This window comes from Neodiprion pinetum, chromosome 7 (assembly GCF_021155775.2).
Source record: "Neodiprion pinetum isolate iyNeoPine1 chromosome 7, iyNeoPine1.2, whole genome shotgun sequence".
In the NCBI taxonomy this organism is placed as follows: domain Eukaryota; kingdom Metazoa; phylum Arthropoda; class Insecta; order Hymenoptera; family Diprionidae; genus Neodiprion; species Neodiprion pinetum.
The window spans coordinates 811,462-830,208 of NC_060238.1; the positions used below are offsets into that span (position 1 = coordinate 811,462).

At 44.9% G+C, this 18,747-nt stretch overlaps 1 protein-coding gene and 1 long non-coding RNA gene across 2 annotated transcripts; one reads left to right on the forward strand and one right to left on the reverse strand.

The window, feature by feature from the left end:
• Nucleotides 1-2,343: 2,343 nt before the first annotated feature.
• Nucleotides 2,344-17,057, reverse strand: puf (ubiquitinyl hydrolase 1 puf). The gene is made up of 12 exons (XM_046634671.2): nucleotides 16,627-17,057; nucleotides 16,058-16,154; nucleotides 15,520-15,895; nucleotides 15,026-15,323; nucleotides 14,205-14,948; nucleotides 8,080-14,101; nucleotides 6,908-7,625; nucleotides 6,559-6,749; nucleotides 6,243-6,420; nucleotides 5,970-6,136; nucleotides 5,179-5,849; nucleotides 2,344-5,006 (listed from the first exon to the last, which is right to left on the reverse strand). The coding sequence occupies exons 1-12, from the start codon at nucleotides 16,667-16,669 to the stop codon at nucleotides 4,138-4,140; spliced, it is 10,374 nt and encodes a 3,457-aa protein (XP_046490627.1). The 5' UTR covers nucleotides 16,670-17,057; the 3' UTR covers nucleotides 2,344-4,137.
• Nucleotides 16,194-18,542, forward strand: LOC138191225 (uncharacterized). Its single transcript, XR_011177584.1, has 2 exons — nucleotides 16,194-16,581; nucleotides 16,968-18,542. It is a non-coding gene; the product is annotated as an uncharacterized lncRNA (long non-coding RNA).
• Nucleotides 18,543-18,747: the final 205 nt, after the last annotated feature.

Sequence of the window (18,747 nt, forward strand, 5' to 3'; positions counted from 1 at the left end):
CTGCTTGATTGAGAGTGCATGTGATCGCTAATTTTCCCGCCATTTTCTGTTAGACCTAAGAGAATCGGAGAAATTTCAGCGAAAATGACTCCTGGTATCAGGAGCACAGGAGAACCGAGGAGCTCTTCTAAAAACAGGGACACATTGATTGATTGATTGACTGCATGTGATGTCGACGCTGCATGACTGAAGGCATGCCTGCTTGATTGAGAGTGCATGTGATCGCTAATTTTCCCGCCATTTTCTGTTAGACCTAAGAGAATCGGAGAAATTTCAGCGAAAATGACTCCTGGTATCAGGAGCACAGGAGAACCGAGGAGCTCTTCTAAAAACAGGGACACATTGATTGATTGATTGACTGCATGTGATGTCGACGCTGTATGATTGAAGGCATGCATGCTCCGAGTATCAGGAGCGCAGAAAAACCGAGGAGCTCTTCTAAACACAGGGACACATTGATTGACTGCATGTGATGTGGACGCTGTGTGACTAAGGGCATGCCTGCTTGATTGAGAGTGCATGTGATCGCTAATTTTCCCGCCATTTTCTGTTAGACCTAAGAGAATCGGAGAAATTTCGTCGAAAATGACTCCTGGTATCAGGAGCACAGGAGAACCGAGGAGCTCTTCTAAACACAGGGACACATTGATTGACTGCATATGATGTCGACGCTGTATGACTGAAGGCATGCCTGCTTGATTGAGAGTGCATGTGATCGCTAATTTTCCCGCCATTTTCTGTTAGACCTAAGAGAATCGGAGAAATTTCAGCGAAAATGACTCCTGGTATCAGGAGCACAGGAGAACCGAGGAGCTCTTCTAAAAACAGGGACACATTGATTGATTGACTGCATGTGATGTCGACGCTGTATGATTGAAGGCATGCATGCTCCGAGTATCAGGAGCGCAGAAAAACCGAGGAGCTCTTCTAAACACAGGGACACATTGATTGACTGCATGTGATGTGGACGCTGTGTGACTAAGGGCATGCCTGCTTGATTCAGAGTGCATGTGATCGCTAATTTTCCCGCCATTTTCTGTTAGACCTAAGAGAATCGGAGAAATTTCGTCGAAAATGACTCCTGGTATCAGGAGCACATGAGAACCGAGGAGCTCTTCTAAAAACAGGGACACATTGATTGATTGATTGACTGCATGTGATGTCGACGCTGTGTGTATAAATTAAGGCATGCCTGCTTACTTGAGAAGGCATGTGATCGTTTGCTTACGTGCTACTGCCACTTAAAACTATGCAAATCGAAAAAATCACCACGAAAAATTACTTCCGGCATCACCAGAACATCTGAGCCGAGGAGCTAGATCAAAGACACGCCTTATTCCTGAAAGCCCGTGTCGCATACGTATAAGCTTGGTTGCCTATGACTAGGCGCATCCACTTGGACTAAGCAACTCGGAGAAATTGCAGCGAAAAATCACTCCTGGTATTAGGAGAACATCTGAGCCGAGGAGCTCGATCAAAGGCACGCCTTATTCCTGAAAGCCCGTGTCGCATACGTATAAGCGTGGTTGTCTATGATTAGGCGCTTTCACGTGGACTAAGCAACACTGAGAAATTGCAGCGAAAAATTACTCCTGGTATTAGGAGAACATCTGAGCCGAGGAGCTTGATCAAAGGCACGCCTTATTCCTGAAAGCCAGTGTCACATAAGTATAAGCGTGGTTGCCCATGATTAGGCGCTACCACTTAGCTAAGCAACTCGGAGAAATTACAGCGAAAAATTACTCCTGGTATTAGGAGAACATCTCAGCCGAGGAGCTTGATCAAAGGCACGCCTTATTCCTGAAAGCCCGTGTCGCATACGTATAAGCGTGGTTGCCTATGATTAGGCGCTACCACTTAGCTAAGCAACTCGGAGAAATTGCAGCGAAAAATTACTCCTGGTATTAGGAGAACATCTCAGCCGAGGAGCTTGATCAAAGGCACGCCTTATTCCTGAAAGCCCGTGTCGCATACGTATAAGCGTGGTTGCCTATGATTAGGCGCTACCACTTAGCTAAGCAACTCGGAGAAATTGCAGCGAAAAATTACTCCTGGTATCAGGAGAACATCTGAGCCGAGGAGCTTGATCAAAGGCACGCCTTATTCCTGAAAGCCCGTGTCGCATACGTATAAACGTGGTTGCCTATGATTAGGCGCTACCACTTGGAATAAGCAACTCGGAGAAATTGCAGCGAAAAATTACTCCTGGTATTAGGAGAACATCTGAGCCGAGGAGCTTGATCGAAGGCACGCCCTACGCCTGATGGCCGTGTCGCGTACATGTAAGTTTGGTTGCCTATAATTAGGCGCTTCCATTTAGACTAAGCAAATACGCTAGAAGGCTACTATTTTCCTTTTTTATTTTCATCATTATTCTTATGATTGTATAATACATAGAGATCTAAGGACCATTGAGCTATAACATAATATATAAATATAAACTTTAAAATCAAAACCTTTTTTTGAATTTATGTACCTCACAACTATACATTATGCATAATAATGAATACATTTATTAGCATATATGTAGATATATAGAGAGAACATGACTTTAGCAGAAAAATTGAGTTATTAAATCATTTATTTTATGAAAATGCTTTTCGGTCGGCGTTTCAGTTGTCGATATAGGTAGATAGATACAAATAGGGAGAGCAAGAGCACATATCCGCCAGTACGGCTTGAAGAAAATATCAACGGCGAACAACCAAAGTGCTAAAAACAACAATCGATGAACCAGTCAAAACTTTATTAGAGAATGTTTCAGAGAAACTTTTCACGATTGATGGTGTAATTGGAGCAATCCATACTAGGTTTTATTTCAGTATTGAAATTGTAAAATGGTATTAATAAACTAAGCATGTTGCATTCAACAACGCTATTTTTAAGAATGAATTATAAATGTCTGAAATGTTAGACATCTGAAATTTTGTGTACTATTATATTATATATTAATTATTAAGCTAGCGCAATTGGCTAATGCTAAATTGTCATCGTGTTAACGAATCTTGTGCTCAGTTTTTAGCAGTCCACATCATATGCTGTTATACGGTAAAATAATAAACAAAATGTAAACAGAAAAAAAACAGTACTCTCAATCTCTAGTTACAATTGGAAACTCATACACATATCATCATATGCCTCCATACAATATCGGCAATAAAGTATGAAATAACGGCGAGAAAGAAGAAAACCCTATTTGTAGACAATTCAGTAAAAACCTCGTACACAAATTTATCGAGCGGTGACAAAATCATGAATTGGCAATAAGACCATAGTAATATTGACCATTGAAACAACTACGGCCTTTATTAAATCAGCCGTCTATATAGTACGAATCCATAAATGACGAATAAAAAGTGAGAATACATCCGATTGTAATATACTCTCTCTCGACTATTGTTTCTTTCAAATAGTGTGTACGCAAAACAGGTTTTATTTGGAGACTAATCCTTCACATCCGTTCTAGAACGCGCCAGCAAGTTCGTGGGTTATCTTCTAGTCGACGTTGACTGAATGCCGAAATATGTATTTTCTGGTGTTAAAACTGTTGCTTAAATAGTTTTACATTGAGCAATATAGGTATAATTATGTCTCTACTTTGGACGCGGACACGTACGGTTTTGTACGGCTCGTTGCTCAGCTGAATATAAGATTCTAATGCTACAATTTGTATAATTCCAAAATTTCACGCTATTGTACGTAGCGATGATAATGTAAAATTAATTTGCGTTGAGTGATGGCATGACAATTTATTATTCATTTTCTTTTTTCATTTATTTATTCACAAGCGTGTGATACTATGATTGTACTCACATTTTCGTCTTTACGACTCTTTCTGTATGTTATTGCTTTTCGAAGATTCCCGTTCCATATAATAGCAACCGATGCTTGTTATAATAGTAAAGTTGATAATAATTTGAACAGAATGGATATTATGCCAAGAAGAAAAAGAAAAAATATATGATTTCTGTTTTGAAAAATCGACTGCAGAATTCTATACACAGTGGAAAACCAACAATTCATGAAATATGAAAACCCCAGATTAAATGCATGACGCGTATTTTTTCAACAACAAGACCGCCGGCCAGAGCATCTGCACAAATACCAGTCTTTTTTAAATATAATTATTACTGTTAATTAATTGTTCTTAATTTGCAATTGCACAATCATTTGTAGGTCAACGATTGTTTTCTCAAGCATTTCAAGCCACGATACATTGGTCAGCGAACAGCGTATCTGACTAAAACAGCTGCTTGCGGTTGTCGTGGTTGTCGTAGTTGTTGTCGTCGTGCCGCAAACAGCGGTGGAAGATACGGTCGTAATATTAGTTGCTACAGTCTTTGATTTAACCGAATCACCCGGCTTGTCCTCTTCGTCTATTCGCGACACGTTAGGACAATCTTCTTTGTCACCGCACTGAATTTTATCATCCACGTTAAGAACGAAGCCGGCTTTTTCTTCCTTCGTCGTCGCATCGTCGACCAACAAAAGAGTGGGTTTGTCATCCTGCTCCTCTTCCTCACTCGAGCTCAACTTCCGCTTCTTAGACGGCGCTTCGAGCTCCGTCTGTCCGGCCTCTTTCGCCTTAGCCGCCCTCGTCCTAGCTAGAAGCGTGTCCAAGGCCGGCTGAAGACCGCCGGGAGGTTTGAGCCTCGTGCCACTGCTGTAAACGAGAGCCAGAGCCCTCAGATCTCCGGTTAATCTGTGCGCAGCAACTTGAACGTCCACCGCCTCCACCATCGCGGTCAGCGAGCTGACGAGATTGTCGATCAGGGAACAAGTCTGCTCGGTCAAAACGTGGCTGGCTAATTTTGGAAAAAAAGTCTTCAGGAAGGCGTGTATAGCCGGCACACCGAGTGACGATCTCTCGTCAAGGAGCACCGCGTCCACGTAATCCACCGTGTATGATGAACAGAGTAACGCGGCTATGTGCTTTCTATCAATATGCGTTGCCGCGTGCACGTCCAGCCATAATCGTGGAAACAGCGCCAGATGAAGAGGAACCCCTGAAACGCAAATAATTCGGGAGATTATAAATAAGAGAACTGGTTTCGTTTCCACTATTTTATAATAAATGAACAAACATTCGGGTGAATGAATTTTCCCTGTATCGACCCCAACGTCAGCTTTAATTAAAATAAAGGCGATAAAACCAGTAATCACACTCAGTTTACACACCTTCGAAACCAAGCATCGCACTGAGATTAACCAATGTGTCGGTCATGCAGTCATTGTTTATAGCCAATCTGCACATGACATCGATCAGCTCGTGATACGGTAAGTAAAACTCAAGCAGAGCACCGTCGTACTCGAGGTCAACGCCTTTGGACGCTTCTAGTTGAGAATGGGGAACTGCCATCTGCACCATGGGTCGAGCGGGTCTAGAGGCCATTTTTCCAGGTGGATTGGATCGCCGGGGTAGATAAGGGCCGGGAGGAACGGCTGCGTGGGACTCCTGGAGGGCTGCGTGACAATGAGAGAGCAATGGGGCCAGGATGGAAATAGCTTCGCCGGGCACGAGCATCACCAACTCTTTGAGAAGGTCGATAGCCAGTGTTCTCATATCAGGCGGATTGTATGTGTTAAGCAGAGTGGCTAGTTTTCTCAGTACGTCCGGCCATTCCTTGCTGTTTGCTAGTATATTTCTTGCGTCTGGACCGTCGCGAGCTGTTCTGACGCAGCGTATCAACTCGACTATGATCGCTATCAACTCTGCCAGGTCTCCGGCTACATGGCAAGCCGTCGCTTCATGGTACATTATGTGAAGCATATGAAATGCCTCCAGCGCCATACTCAGCCCGCCATTGTAGACGACGTACAGACGATCATCGTCGGATTCGATAAGGATTCTGACAAAATATGAAGAAGCTGATTATTGAGGATTGTTTTACTTTGATATTTTCGGTTCAAATTTCGCCTAGTTATTCATTGTTGCCCCTGTGTTCCAAGGTAGTGTCGGTCATATTTACCTAAACGCAGAGATGAGCGTCGCCCAGCACGAGCGCCCGTCCAAGCCTTGCAGGTAAGAGGACAGGGTGCCTCGTCGAAAAGAAGCAATTTCGGCTTCTTCTTGTTCCGTTTGATCCTGATGTCTAGCTACCAAAAGCTGCATTAGTTTGAACAGTTCATCGACAGCCTGGAACAGGAGTACGGAAATAGCGGATGTCAAGGTTCGTGTAAATAGGTCAAGTGCAAAAGTCGGCATTCTTTCATTAATTATTCCCATACTTTGGTACACTTACAGTAGAATATTGAGTAGGGTGTGGAGTAATGTTCTTGAACGCCCATTGGATATTTTGATGAGCTGCCAATTGTCGCGTAAAGGCACGAGACTGTTGACAACAGAGTCTGAGCAAACCGTAGTACGCAGGAAGCATAACACGATTAAATAAAACAACATCTTGGTCTTCGTGATCGGCTCTGCGAAAAAATAGGGAGACAAAATAAATAGTTTACGATCTTAATAGCAAATAAATCATTTGGATTGACAAACAGTTAAACATTTTTGCCGAGAGATTTTAATCTCGACTATTAAGTTCTTATGTAACAATAACTTACAATATATAATTAAATGCAATATTCTTTGTGATGTGTGGATTGTGCAGTATCATTGCGACATTCTCAGGACAGTCGGAACATACATGATACCAGAATAATAATACGGCTTGTTTATTGTGATGTACGGGTATACTTGGCTCCGATAATTTTGGATGAAACAATGTCCACAAATCATTCAAGTATTGTCCAAACTGAAACACAATAGACGAATTATATAACTCACCTTTTATCTAGAATATACTGTAATAATATTAAATAAAAGAAACACAAGTCTTTATGCTGCTTCAGTGTAACAACACAAATGAGAAACCAAAATAAAAATTGTATTTAGAGACCATATCCTACTCACCATCAGTTTTTCAGTCTTAGAAACAACGCAGTAAGTAAGTAATGCGAAATAGGCAGTGAGTTTCATCGTTCCGTGTGTTTGGATGTCGATGTAATGTCTGGCTGGTTGTAAGAGTCTCAACAACGCTGTATAAATCTGGTGAAGAACCAGGGTTGCTTCTGACGAGAGTTGCAATTCCCTTGCAGAATTACATCCCAGGCCGAGTCTATGCGCCGTTCTGTATCCTTGCCTGAAGTGGGTGGACGGAACCAGAGATACGAGCAAAAATGCAGCTGCGGATCTGACCCTCTGATTCGAGTGTTCCAGAAGGAAATGCTGCAGCCAGGTATCGAGGCCCTGCAAGACCCAGGCATGGGCCAATTTGCTTCTAGCAACGGCAAGGGCCAGCCACTCGAGTGCTCCGTGAGGGGCAACTCTTGCAGCTTCCCAAACTCGTCCGAGAACCAACTGGGTCATGCAGGGTAAGCCACTGGGGCCAGATCCTTCGGTGAGAAAAGTCAACAGCTTGAAAAATGGCTGGCAAACATCCGTGTGCTTGGTTATAGCCTGGAATATCATCGTAACTATATGGACGGCGAGTCTGTCGTTCCAGCGACACAAGGATTGAATCAAGTTCCGTGTCTGATTCAAGTTTATGACGTCTCGCGTTTGCTGGTACAAAAATGGAAACCCTTTTCCGCCAGCGACTGCATTCAGATCAGCGGGGGACAGCGTCAGCCTGTAAAATTATTTGTTAAGAATAATTTGTCGTTTGTCGTTTCATTGCAAAACTTAAGTTGAAGAATGCAAAAAATAGTCTAGAAAGTATACTTTTTTCAGTGGCTTTGAACAATATTTAAGTTCAATGTATGGCTATGAAAATTCGAGATTGAATCTATCTTAAGGTACCACCGCACCGCCTGAACGAAAAGCACCGCAAAATCGAGTCCGAGCTCAACATGTTAATCACTCATCAATTGTAGTATGTACCAGATTCCAAAATTTCAAAGATTTCAAATAATTTCCAATGAGTTGAAATTATTTCATAGATTTCCAGAGATTTCCAGAATTTGAAATTATTTCATGGGAGTTCATGAATTTCAAAGAATCTCAAGGAGTAAACCAGATTTCACAAGTGATTGCATGAAGCAAACCCCTCGTTTGCGTTGAATCGAGGAAAAAGTGCTACGAACCTGTGATCTGCTCCTCTGCTTCGTTCCACCAGAGCTGCGATGAGTGTGATCATTTTGTCGAGAGATGCCGGCCTAAGTTTGTCAGTTGGAACGGCTACGACCTCCTCTTCCTCCTCCTCCTCACTGACAGTGTCTACAAACTCGTGGGTCTTATGACCGAGATAGAAATTGACCATGGTTGAAATGGCTTGTACTTGAATTAAAAACAAAGTCTCTTCCTCTCCCATTTTGCTAAATTCGTACAAGAAGCTGAAATACTCAGTGAGGTGTTTCAAGTGCTGCTTAGCATGTTCCATGAGGGAAAGCAGCATCCTCACAAACCTTGTGACACAGGACTGGGTGCCGACGGTGCTTAGATCGCCCTCGGGATCACAAGCAAGGTAGAGGGGAGCCTGAGTGGCTCGCAATCGTTGAATAACATGTATGCAGAGTCGCTGAAACATCTGGCGCACCATCTGGTTTGGGCATTTGACAAGGATCTGAATCGGCCACCAGGAATCCCCAGCCATTCTTTCCAAAAATCTGGCGCAAGCTCCTACCGAACCGTTGAACTGCTTTGTAAGCAGTTCAACCCACTGAACCATAGTCGGTTTTTCCTTAGCGTGAATGAAAGTCTCCATGAAAAATGAAGTTGAGAGCTCTGCCGACATCTCGGTGATGTCGGGTTGCATAGACAGTAGAGTTTGTGGTATGTAGCCACATATCTGCCACATAAAGCTGAAGTACGTGTGCTCAAAAATGTTTTTGTCCTGCAGAAAGTGCATGTTGTCTTGCCATATCCAATCTTCCAATTCTTTATTGAGCTCCAGAGGTGGAAGATTGTTGATCTGCTGCAGTGACTGTAGAGAATGAGGCGTGTCCATCAGGCTAGAAACTGTGGCCTCGTCGTCTTTGTGCTGATCACCTGGATTGGCACACCACTCATAGAAAAGCATGTATGCGGAGTTGGTTTTCTCGAAACTGAAGTCCATAAACTTGTCGGTGACAGAGTCGTACGTTTTACTGGTCATTTCGCCACCAAAACACTCGGCGGCGATCTGGTTTGGGTCAAACGGCTTCACTTCGGCGTCATTGAACAGAAACCACTTGTTTTTATTCGGCGATGTTCGATCTCTGATGAAACTATAATAATGCCCTCCATCCGCTGTGCCAGTGTGAACGGTAACGCCGATCAAATCGTATTGATGATGCTCTGTGGCTTCTTTGTCGTCAGCAACGCCCGAGCTCCCCTCGCTCTCAGACTTCCTTTTTTCAGAGGCAATTTTCTCCTCCTGATAATGCTGGGGCATGAGTTTCTTCTCGACATATCCGGACATGTCCAGTCTTAGTGGAAAACTGAAATGCGTATTTACCTTCTCCTTGAGCATTGTGACCATATTGAATGTGTAACGCATTGTGTTAAAGCATAAAATGTGGGGCAGTTTCTTAAAGCAAGCCCTCTTCTCAGCCCTGACTTTTTTTCCGCACTGTGAACATGTGTACATATTATCTCCCTCCAGCGTATCTTTCACCGTAACTTCATCGAGGCTTTCGTATAGATTCCTCATATCGGCCACTTGGCATCTGACCGTATAAAATTCTTCCAGCGTTCTGCTGACATGCTCGCAGTCGAGCGACACGACGTTGTTGGAAATAACGCCGCAGAATAAAGTCTTGACAAGATTTTTCAGGTCCATTGTCATTTCCTCAAGCTTTGAGACGAGGTCTATAAAAAATTCTGCCATGTCTTTCTGCTCGCCGGTATTCAGAGGTGCGTGATCCATTGTATACACTCTGCAAAAACTGCGAGGATTGTAAGCCTTTCTTTCAGATTCTTGAAGATATGCAAACATTCTTTGTAACTCCCTGAGCGTCAACTGATGCTTGTTAGCTTCCGCGCAGTCGGCACCCAGAATGGAAATGCGAGCTTGCGGCATCATGTAAAGATGCTGCATGCAGCTGGCCATATAACATGTGGCACCTAAGTTTGTCAATCCCACATAGCCGCAGTCCGATCTCCCGTCTTCGTGCGGCCAGTAATCCCAAGGATACGGAGAATGGGGTCCTGGTCTGTGCTGAGCGAGTAACTTCTCGTGAAGTATCCTGTAATTACCGGGTGCAGATTTAACCAATTCAACGAGCAAGTCAAAAGCAGCTGATCTCGAGACTTGACTTTTGCATTTGGGCACGTGTTTTGTTCTCGGATTGGGCAGTGCGAATAGAAAGTCGAAAACTTCGTGCAGAAGTTTTTGTCCGAGTTTACCTTGCTTACAAGGGGGATTGTGTATCATTATGTTACAGGCCAAGTTCAGGAGACCGACAAGTCCATCGTCTTCGACGGTGTTGTGACGAGTTTCAAGATGCTCCCTGGTCAAAACAGAATCGATAACTCTGACGGCTAGGGCCTCTATGTCTATTGTCGAAACGCACGACTGTTCCAAATTCTCTTTTATAATTTCCTCGGGCAGAGAATCAACCAGTCTGCATACCAGCCAGAAATAATCCCTACACGCTGGGCCATATGGTTCCTTCCCGTCGTCAAGAGCTGAATGTAAGTGAAGAGGCAAATCAGGCTTATGATGAAAAGGCCTCATGGCCTCGGCAACGACTAGATGCTCCAATAACGTGGAAAGCATGGGTCCAATCAGACTGGTAGTGTCTGTTCCTCCGTCATCGGAGCCTGTGCTTCCCAGACACAGCCTATACAAGGCGGTGCATACTTCTCTCCTAACCGTAGGCTCAGGATCTTCTAGAACAAGCCGCCTTAGCCAGGATTTGCCAAAAGGTTCCAATGACGAGAAAAGCGACTGTCGAGCAGCGGGATCGCTGTGTACCCAGCAAACGAGTAGCGCCGTCGTGTAATGAATGACCTGGGCCCATCCAAACAGTCCAGTTTTGTAATGGTTCGGATCCCTGGGGAGAGAGGCTTCGTGAAGAATGCTAGTTATCCTCGGCATTACCGTATCTACATCCATCATTGCTAGCATAGCATCGCTGAGACGAGGAACGAGAAGTTTGTCGGCCTTACTTCGTTTCCGCTCTTCTTTGACGACTCCGAGGTGGCAGAGCTGCTTTAAAAGGCTAGCAAGACAGTCCTGCTGCCATTCGCTACCGTCTCCTCGCTCCAAACAGCCGGACATAAAGATATCAAAGAGATGTCGAAGTCCACCGTGTTGAACGAAGGCTGCTGCCCATGAGATCTCCTTGTCCTTATCCTCCTGGTTGTCCTCGGCGTCACCTCCGCCCTCGTGAACAGGCGTGATAGTTACGCTGCTTGTTGAGGTTGGTTGATTAGACGTATTCCTTCTGCTGAGCGACTCGACGATGTAAAGGGAATACATAAGCTTCTGAGGACTGGCAGGATCAAGTAATTCCGGGAAGGAAGCCTCCCCTAATTTTTGAAATCCGAGGAGAAGGGTCGGGCTGGTCGGCAAAAGTGTCAGGGTATCCCAAACTCGCCTGGAAAGTACCTGTGCTTTGGTGTGCGGTATGGTTTGGCCCCCTTTGACGATTGTCTTCATGGCGCTCAACGTCCTCATTAAAGTAAAAAGTTGCTCGAAGTATTGCGGTCTAAGCAGAAGGAGAGTGGGCAACGATTCTCTCGGTGGAGGTGGTAGCAAAGACGGTGAGTCGACGTCTCGCTTGCCACTCCTTCCACTTCCACTGCCTCGACCTGCACCCAGAGATATAAAAACGAGCTGCCCATCCTTGAAACCCATTTCTTGTAGGGTCTTCTCGTCAAAGTCTATGGTCAGCTCTTGGCCCTGAGTTATCATCCTGATCGGCCCGTCCGTGAGTAGCGAACCAAGGACAGAGCTGCCGTTGGCGCTTGAGTTGCCCAAAGCCGTAGACGCTTTGTCCTGAGAATTCTGGGTGTCATCCCACCACTTTGCCACTTCAGCCCTGAGATCAGCGACAAAATCAGTACTGAGCAAGGTGAAGCTGGTTTTGTCGGGTATACCGGCTGGCTGAACAAATATTCTTATCTGTTGTCCTTTTTCCGAGGTATTCATCGCTACGTGGCTCCCCGCGCCTCTTCCTTCCAAAGCCCATCTTCGAAGATGGTAAGCATAACGTTTTCTAAAGGCTTCCAAATGGGTTCTGAGCAGGAGCAACGCACGCTGTATACACCGTAGACTCGCCTCTTCGTTTGTTTCCAGATCAGCGCTGGCCGCAGCTAGATGCATCATGCATTGGGAAACGAACTCGGCCTCCTGAGTAAGCTGCCGCGACATGTAATAGCCGTTCAGATACTGTATGGCAGCCATACTGACGTCGGTGCTCTTGGCTCGCAGAGCTATTCTCCACAGGAAATCCATTCCCACGGTATCAACGTCCCTCAAAGGTCGGTCCAAGTGGGCAGCGGCCAGCCTGGCAAGGTTGCACAGCTGTTGAAACAAGCTGAGACCAGTCATGCTTATGGTTTCAGGAGGAAGACTGGGCAGCTTCCGCATGCACAAATGTTTAAGGGTATCCATTCCGAGAGCATGCTGTTCCGTGGATTTAGCTTGGCTGAGTAGCCAGCTGAAAAGTTCGTCCGAGCACATGGAATCCTGAGACAGACACTGCCACAGTATGTCGACCTGTTCTAGACTGAGTCTGAACGAGTCTGGCGAACCGAGTGGCGAGAATATAGACGACAGAAATTGCAGCCTCACTTGAACCTCAGTCTGATGAGAATAGAGATTAGTCTTCGACCCGTTGGTGGCGTACGTTCTCAGGTTGTTGAAAAAATGCCTCATCATTCCTCGCTCCCTGTCCGCCCACGTGGTTATCGTGTGAGCGTCCATCGCGTCAAACTGTTGAAAACTAGCCAGCAGCTTGGGCAGCAGCCTCAGAGAAACGACAACCGATCTGTTGGATGCCAAGTTTTCTAAGCATCCCTCAATGAATTTCATCGGTATGAGCCTGTCTACGTTGAAGCAAAGCAAACTGCATAGCGCTTTTTCAGCCTCCAGAGCCAGACCCTCGCCCAAGCTGCCTATCTTGTCATCCTGTAGAATGTCCCACAGCAAAGTGTTTCCGGGTTTACAAACGGTCTCCAAATTGAACTGCGAGCTGAGCCTAGCTATCGTCTGTCGAGCAGTCCTGAGCTGTGGTGGCCGGCAGATGGACCTTCTGAGCGCCATGGCCGGATGTTGATGGTCCTGGTGATATGCCTGCATCTGTATCGCAGTTAAATGCCTCGCTGCCAGCTGTGCGAGTTCCTCCTCGCAGCCGCTCTCCTCCCCGTCAAAATCGGCCATGTTCTTCTCGCTCTTGTTCGATATCCGGCTGCTGTAAGAGCCCTCCTCGTCTGAGAGCATTTCGTCGAGGGTCGAGGCAAGGAACGGCGGCCCACTCGAGTGTACGAGTCCCGCTAACTCGGACATGACGGCACCGGTGTCTTCGGCGGCCGTGACGGCTGCCACCGCAACGTCGCTGTCATCCTCGTCATGAGACGTATCCGCGGAATCCGGTCCTCTATCGATACCGTGAGCGTGCCCGACCAGGGCAAGGTATTTGCTCTTGTTGGCTCTTCTAAGCAGCGCGGCCGTCGTTGGGACTTGCTGATCGTTTGGCTCCATCGCCATTGCTTGCTGCTTGACGTGATCTAGGGTGTCGTCAACGTTGGTCGGATCCGATCTCGGATGGTCCAGAGTGTTCTTCAGGATGCAATCATTTTTCTTCACTCCATCGGCGTCAGGAAGCAACTCGCTAACTTTCGCCTTCTTGTCGCAATCGTCCAAGTTTGATTGGCCAGTACCTGAATCGAGACATCTCAGTGGCTTTTTCCTCTTTCTCAGTAACTTCTTTCTCATTTTTTCATAAACGTTTATCTCCTCGGTATTTGACTTCTCCGTGTCAGCCTCGGCATCGGAACCACTCTGCGGCTTCTCTTTAAGTTCCGAAGCTTCGTCTGTCCTGAAACCCGAATCTTGTTGCTCTTCCGATTTTCTAAGAAGTCCAACTTCGCTGTCCTTCCTCAATTCCACGCCTTCCTCTGTGTCTGTTATACCACAGACGACCGGAATCGCCTCCAAACTCTCAGTCTTGAAGTTGCCTAAATTTAACGAGAAAGAAATCCATTCAATGGAATCGGAAACTTAATACAAAGTTAGACTAGAATACAGTAGCATCGTGACTTGAAACGTTGTGAATCTGACCTTCGCAATCGCTGCTGTCCCCTCTGGCCTGTTTGCGAGGTGAGGGTCCGTCAGACGGCGCAGGACTGGGCTCCTCTTCCTCCTCGTCGGGGCTGGATCCCTCCATGCCGCTGGGGTCGCTGCTGCTGCTGCCACCGAGACCTCTGGAGCTGACGAGAATCGATCTGTTTTTCATGGCCAGTCCGCCAGAGTATCCCGAACCTCCTGAGGTCCAGATGAACTTTATCAAAGCAGAGGCGAGGAAGAGGCTCTGCTCGTTATGATCCTTTGGCTCCAATTTTCCGAGAAGCGAGTACAAATGAAGAACAGGCGTTGGCGCAAGGTGCTTAACTAGCGGCGCGAGCAGATCGTAAACGGGCCTGCCACAGTGCTTCAACTGGGCTGCCTGCCACATGGTGTCCATGTCCGAAGGTGAAATCCTTCCCTCCATTGCCAGGAAACTCAGAACAATGTGACTTTGCTTGATAACTTCGACGTGCAAATTCGGACCGAATATATGGGCGATTATGTTGTTCTCGGTCAGCCAGGCGGCAAGAGCATGACCCACCTGCTCGACTTCGGCAACAGTTTCACTGTTGCAAAGTTCATTGAATGTTGTGATATGCGCGTTTATCTGCGCCACACCGGCCAGTCTCATGGTCAGCGTTGTGCTGGTAAAGTACTTGAATGCCAGATCCAGTCCGTCTCTGTCAAAAGTCGGAAGAACCGCGTCTATCGGGTCTTTAACCGCACTCCACATGAAATCTAAGGGGAAAAAAACCCGTTTTGAGAAACTCGAAACTGCTGACATTTCTTGACGTGGAGAAGATCATCTAACAAACCTGCCATAGTCCTGACAGCCGGAGTTCGGAGCTCTTTGTCCCCGAGGCGGCACATATACCTCATAACTCGTCTCCTCAAAGGCACAAACAGCTGAATAACACTCCCGTAATTCAGCCACAATTTGAGATTGCAAATAACTGCGACCATAGAGTGCGCCAGGCCGACCGGCAGTGCGTTTTCCATATCGAAACACGCGGACATGATGTTGAAGCCTCCTTGGTGGCAAAAAACTGAAACAGCTCGGATCAGAGGTGCCGGCACTTCTGGATCGTGTGGTTCGCAGTAGCCTCCTTCATCCTGAAATGATAATTAAACATTCAAGTATCGTTTAAGGAAGAAAATAGTCATGGGGAAATAAATTCAGATGGACGGTACGCGTTTTTAACCAATAAACAACTAGCAAGTACCCGAAATGCGTGATATACTTGCAAATAGTCTCTTTCAGGATATTAAATACTGGACAATTGTTTAGCACGTATTGAGGAGTTGTTACCTTAATCGGTGCGATAGGACTGATCACACCACCGTGTTTCATGGCGATATAGAGAGGAAAGTTCAAAAGAAATATTTTAGAAAGAAGGTGAAGCAATTTCTCCCTGTCTTGCTGTGACCAGGAATGTTTTCTCTTGGATTGCGAGTTCTCTGAGCCCACGGCCTGACCGACAGCTGTGGCCGTGTTCACTGTTTTATTTTTTTCTTTTTTCTTCTCATCATTGTCGTCATCAGCATATCCCTCCTTATTGCGATCCTCCTCCTTGTCCTCATCCTGAATAGCCTGAAGTTGCTGAAGCGTCGAAAGAACAACACTTTGCATCAATCTTGAAAATCGGTCAAAATTTTTAATATCCCGATAGCAGCACATGCATTGCCTGTAAAGAAAGTGTCTGAATCAGCAAGGAAGCAAGTACTTTGAAGATGTTTAGAGAATTTTAATTCCTATCTATCTGATCTAATTTTAGACTTTCAACGTTCTTCCAATATTGAACGCATATTTGTATTGATTGTTTACACGGAAGAAACGATCACAATACCTTTGCACCCACTGGTTGACATATTGCAGGATCGTGTCCACATCAGCTATGCATAGGTTGACCAACTCGTCCTGCTCCTTGGAGGCCCGTTCTTCGTCTGCGTGGACAAAGAATGTGAGTGGAAGGAAAAGTTTACCTAAATTTGATACGAAATGGGAGGACTCTGTCCAGGTTTGAAAACAGCGGATGTGGCAAAGACGTCAGTTTTGACAGTTGTGTGAAATAAAGTAAACAGAGATATGAATGGGGATATGTCAATCGGTTGAGAACGAGTAAATGAGACGAAAAAAGAAAATAATCAACAGATTGATAGGTTATAAAGTAGCGACACTCGATGGAACAAAGAGTCGAGATCGTGAGCTCGGAGGATCGGAAAAAAATGAATCGTAATTCCATGACAAACTATGAAACATGTGCAATAAGGGAAAGTAATGAAAATCGGGCAAATACTGTGTATAATCGGGATTTGGCAGTTGAACGCCTGGACAGAGATGCGGATGGCATTTGTTGGCTCGTTCGAAAAGGTTAGGTTAGAGTTTTGTATGTACTAAGTGTATCATATGGCTTACAAGAGAGAAGAAGATCGTGAAAGTCGGCGCACACATCGCACATGATTAATAATCTGTCTGTTTAGCCTAACACGGCCTTTAGTCACCTCAAGTCCATCACTATTAACCCTCAACGACCGTCCACCACCGAAATAATAAATTATCGACGATACTGTCAAACATTTTTAATTATCGTTTATTTTCATTTTATTATTTACTTGTTGTACTTGTTCTTGTTAATTTTTTTATTTCTATTTATTTCGGCTTTTTTCTAACAGTACCCCGACGGTCATCAACAGTTGATCAATCTATCAACCACCATATTGAATTTTATGTTGTTTCCTTGATGTTTCCTTGCGTAGAGGGCTGCCACTACTGCCACTACTACTAGCGCCCACCAAAAGCGGCCACCTTCACGTCCAACTATGCGTCCAACATTGATAGCACTACACATTCACCCCCCCCCCCCTCCCCCCCCGCTGCTGGGACACTTCACTCGTGGTGTAAATTTACCTCTCGTGGTGTAAATTCACTTTTTCTATTCATTATTATCTTTAGATTGGAAAATAAATGAATAACAAAATCACGCGCTGGAAATTGAATAATAATATGATTTCAATACACCCTTTATCCGGCTATAAGCTACAATGTACTTTTCTTCTGCGTATTCTAGTATGAAACATATGTAGAAGTATGAGCACTCAACTCTCGCATTATGTAGTACGTACTAGAAAGTATAATATTACTTAATTTTCTTACACTAATCTGTCCTCAGAAATTTACTACGAGGACATTCAGGTTAACTAACGCGTAACCTTTTTATATCAATGCACAATACTTTGTAAATGAAATACATGGTATGCCAAAGTTTTTTTGCGTTCCGTGAGTCCAGACGCCCTTTGACAGATGACAGATGACAGCTGACCAGTCAACCACATGCGATGCGTTGCATACTTCGCGTGGTATAATGCCGTTTTACTTTACCAATGCCATAAAAAAGACATGAATCCAGCTCCTCGATCAGTACTCGTAATAAATGTGATCAAAATATGTCCCACATCGGCCAGAGGATATTCCAGATCCTCATGTTAGCGCAATTACATTTGACCCCGTTAGACTGGACATCGCACCAAAATGGCTTTTAACCTTAGGTTGACTTCAGTTTTCTGTGGTTAATGATATTTGACGATTATTTTGCGTGAAAACGGTTAAAAAACACAGTCAAGGCAGAGATGAGTAGGGTATAAGCTGCTCGGCAACTCCAATATATTTATCAGACTATTGTAAAATCCCCGGTTTACCATATTATCTGGGAATATTAAATTCGTAAAAAATTCGGATACCGAGGGGGTAGTTCATTACAAACTTGCCGTAGCGAGAGAAAAAGAGAGAGAGAGAGAGAGCGAGAGTGAGAGAGAGAGAGAGTCGACAGCGCCTTCAGCTAGCTATTCGCGCAGTAAATTAGTTAGCAATAAACAAAAGTAGAGAACGTCTCGGGCTCGCGGTGTTACCACTGATCCCTACAAAGAGTAACAGGAGAGAGGGAGAAAGTTGTGGTAAATAATAAAAATACAAAAAAATATATATATATACATGTAAAAAAGAAAGAGAAATTATTTACCCCTTGAAATCACGTGCGTGAGAACACCACACATGTACATACTTACAAAGTGTGCTCGCATTCCGTTCATAACCAAACATTCATACGCGACGGTTCCTGCTGCTGTCATCGAAGTGTTACACGCTTTTATTGTGTCACCCGTGACTCTGTGGTATAGAAACTAGAAACACGCGACTGTCACCCACCGATTTCGATTCCTGGCTCAAGGATGGGCAGCACGGATAAGGCGGTGATAACCGGCTTCATATGCAGGCTGTGCAGTAAAATGAACCGATTTGTAATACACATTTACGGTGAGGAAGGAGAGCGCATGAAACTCGCTGAAAAAATCAACGCCTATTTACCTATAACGGTAATTAATTGACAAACAAAGCTAACCACTTGTAATTTAATTCGGACAACAAAGCCTTGAAAGATAGTTTAGCTCAAAATTTTCGTTCATTCGATGTACATTTGTAACATGTCATACATTTTTTCAATACAGGTCAATATGAACGATCCTTTGCCTAAGACGGCTTGTC